This window comes from Condylura cristata, unplaced genomic scaffold, assembly GCF_000260355.1.
Source record: "Condylura cristata isolate star-nosed mole 26May11 unplaced genomic scaffold, ConCri1.0 scaffold00001, whole genome shotgun sequence".
NCBI classification, from domain to species: Eukaryota; Metazoa; Chordata; class Mammalia; order Eulipotyphla; family Talpidae; genus Condylura; species Condylura cristata.
Window position 1 is genome coordinate 87,052,382 of NW_004567102.1, and position 2,794 is coordinate 87,055,175.

The 2,794-nt window shown below is 64.2% G+C and overlaps 1 protein-coding gene across 1 annotated transcript in view; it reads left to right on the forward strand.

The window, feature by feature from the left end:
- SLC22A1 (solute carrier family 22 (organic cation transporter), member 1) overlaps positions 1 to 257 on the forward strand; it is a 21,318-nt gene extending 21,061 nt beyond the window's left edge. Inside the window, exon 11 of the mRNA XM_004674171.2 lies at positions 172 to 257. Within this exon, the coding sequence (XP_004674228.1) occupies positions 172 to 238 (67 nt within the window). The 3' untranslated portion in view covers positions 239 to 257. The remainder of the gene's footprint in view (positions 1 to 171) is intronic.
- The last annotated feature ends 2,537 nt before the right edge of the window (positions 258 to 2,794 follow it).

Genomic DNA, 2,794 nt, shown 5'->3' on the forward strand with positions numbered 1-2,794 from the left:
CCCTGTGACCCTCTGTCACCTGAGCCCCGCTGCCCTGTGACCCTCTGTCACCTGAGCCCTGCCTCCCTGTGACCCTCTGTCACCTGAGTCCCCACCTCCCCCCACCTTTCTTAATCAAGACATCGTGTTGTTTATTATTTTGACCGTAACTTTTATGTCTGGTTGCTCCAGGAAAGTGAAGCCCCAAGCGAACAAGATCTACCTCCAGGTCCGGAGCGCAGACCCTGCGGGCCCCTGAGGCTCCGTGGGACCCAGTGCGGAGGTGGGGGCGGGACTGACGCCGGGCGCCCGCGCCGCCACCCCACCGCCGCCCCTGGATCGGAGCGGTCCGGCCAGCACCGGCCAGCACCGAGAGCCTTTGCTTGCGCTCAGCCCTGAAGCCCGGCGGTCTTCTCTCCAGTGAGGGCGATGCGGGCGACCGGGCACATTCTGGAGTCTCTGGAGGAGTCACTTGAATTTAAATATGATTATAACGAGGCCAGTGCAGCAGGTTTATCATTTTAAACTTCAGTCAGCTTTACTAATTCGCCGTGCACTTACAAAGCCTGTACTTGGGGAACGGGGCTCACTCCCGCCCGCCCGATGCTCCTCCCCACCCCGGCGCCCCGCCCCCACCTTGACCTCCAAGCACGCAGTAGCCACAGCTTCTAGAGCTCCTTTTGTTGTGTTTTGCTAGTCTGTTTCTAGAATAATTATTGTTTTACTTCTCATAAAGAAAACGCCTTTGTGCAGGACTTTATGTCGGCAAAGTTATTTCAACATGTAGCTTTCTCAGCGCCACTTGGCTCGCAAGTATGGCGACGATTCCACAAGTGGCATCGCCGTGGCATCCACACGTGGCATCCACACGTGGCATCCACACGCCGCCGAATAAAACATGGCCTTCCTGTGGATCGGGGCTCCGCGGGGCTATTTTGGAAGGAAGCTCCGGCCACCTGTTTCCCAGTCACGTGCTGCTATATTACTGTTTTGGTTCTTGTTGGAGAGTCTACAGGTGACCTCATCTTACACCCCAAAATATCGAGTGAGTTCAGCTTACCTTGGGGCGCACACAGCCCTCAGGGGTCGCACTGGGTGTCGGGCAGATGAGGCGGTCAGGCTTTCACACTCTGGCCTCTGCGGCCATCACCTGCGGCCTCGACGGTGTGAACGCGGAGGGCGTGTGGGTGTGGGCAGCGTGTCTGACCGGACACCTGCGTGTGTGCGTGCACACCTGAGGTCAGGGACATGAGGGTGGCGTTTCCCAGAAACGGCGGCCCCGAGAGCGCGCCAGAGGGAGCCCAGCGGAGGGCGTGTGGAGATTCGCTCGCAGGGCCCGAGCTGCCGCCCCCTCGCACCTGTTCCCCATCAAACCCCGTGGCGCACCCCGAGGGCGCCAAGGTTCTCGCCTGCACTGCTGGAGCCTGGGTGAGCTGCCCCGCGGGGAGGACGCAGAGCCCGGGGCCGCGGGCCGTGGCTTTGATGTTCCTTTGCCCGTGGGGCCAGCGGCGAGGTGGCCCCAGTGTGGCACACGAGCTGCTTCCTGCGCACCCTGGAGCCGCCGTGGGGCCTGGGCCTGGGCCGGTGACACGCCTGCTGGCCTGTGGCCACACCGAGGACGCACCTCGGGCGTCCTCGGAGAGTGGACGTGGCTTCTGGGGCCTGCAGCAGGAAACGAGGGCCCATGCGGCCTCTGTCCCCACGCCCCGCCTCACAGGGTGACCTCAACGCTCAGCGTCCTCTGCCCGACCGGCCACCGCTGGGCGTCCCCTTTTAGCTGGGGCTCCGTCTTCTTTCAAACTTGCCCTCTAGTCTCGGGCTCCCCTGGCACAGCTTTGGAGGAGGACTTTCAGCAAAGGCGGGCAAGAGCCCCTGACCCGCCAGGGGCTCTGGGAGGCCTGGGGACACTGGCTGGTGCGGGTCCCCCAAGGGTGGGCAAAGCGCGAGAGCGCGAGAGCAGTTGGCCCGGCAGGGAGAAGGCGGCTGCTGCGCTCTCCCGGGAGGGCGGCGGGGTGGCGGCCACTGTGAGTGTGGAGTGTGGTGGCAGGGAGGGCGTTGGAGAGACCCAAGCTGCCCCGCGGGTGACCTGGGCATCCTGCACGCTTGCCTTCCTCACTGCGGGCTTAAGTCAGCTCTGCCCTGCCCTCCTGCTGCCGGCCCTGTGGCCTGGCACTCCTAGGTGCCCGGCGCTGGGCTGCGAGGCGTGAGTGTGCGGTGTGGGTGCCAGGGAGCACGTGTGTGCCCGGGGTGTGGGTGAGAGGGGCCCTTGGCTGTGGCGCGAGGCCTGTGTCACTGCGAGGCCACCGGGCCGAGTGGCCGTCTCTCCGCTTGCCGGTCTGTCCCTGTGCCAGTGCTAAAGTCAGTGAGATGATACTGATTTTGCCTTTGAGACTAGAGCCTAGCCGGCCTGGGGTGGTTGCACAGCACTCACTGTGACCACAAAGGGCCCCCCAGACAGAGTGGGGTGCAGTGGTGCCTGCCAGGGCAGAGGGAGTGGTCCCGGCAGCTAAATACTCGGCCTGCAGCAGCGAGCTGAGTGGGCACGTGAGTGCTGAGTGCCCGCCGCGGCCTAGACCCTCGATTCTCAGGAAGCCGCTGTCGGTGGGGGCTGCTGGGTTGAGGGCTCACAGCGGCCAGCTAGGCTGAGGCTGGTGAGCACAGGCGGGCAGCATGGCCACCCCTGACACAGGTGGGGCTGGGAAGGCCCCCCCCCCGCCCAACCCTGCCTTTGGTGCCCAGATGCAATGTGCCACAGTTTCTCCCCGGGGGCTTCAGAGTCAGCTGAGGTGGGAGTAGGGAACCCCCCTCTGGGCAG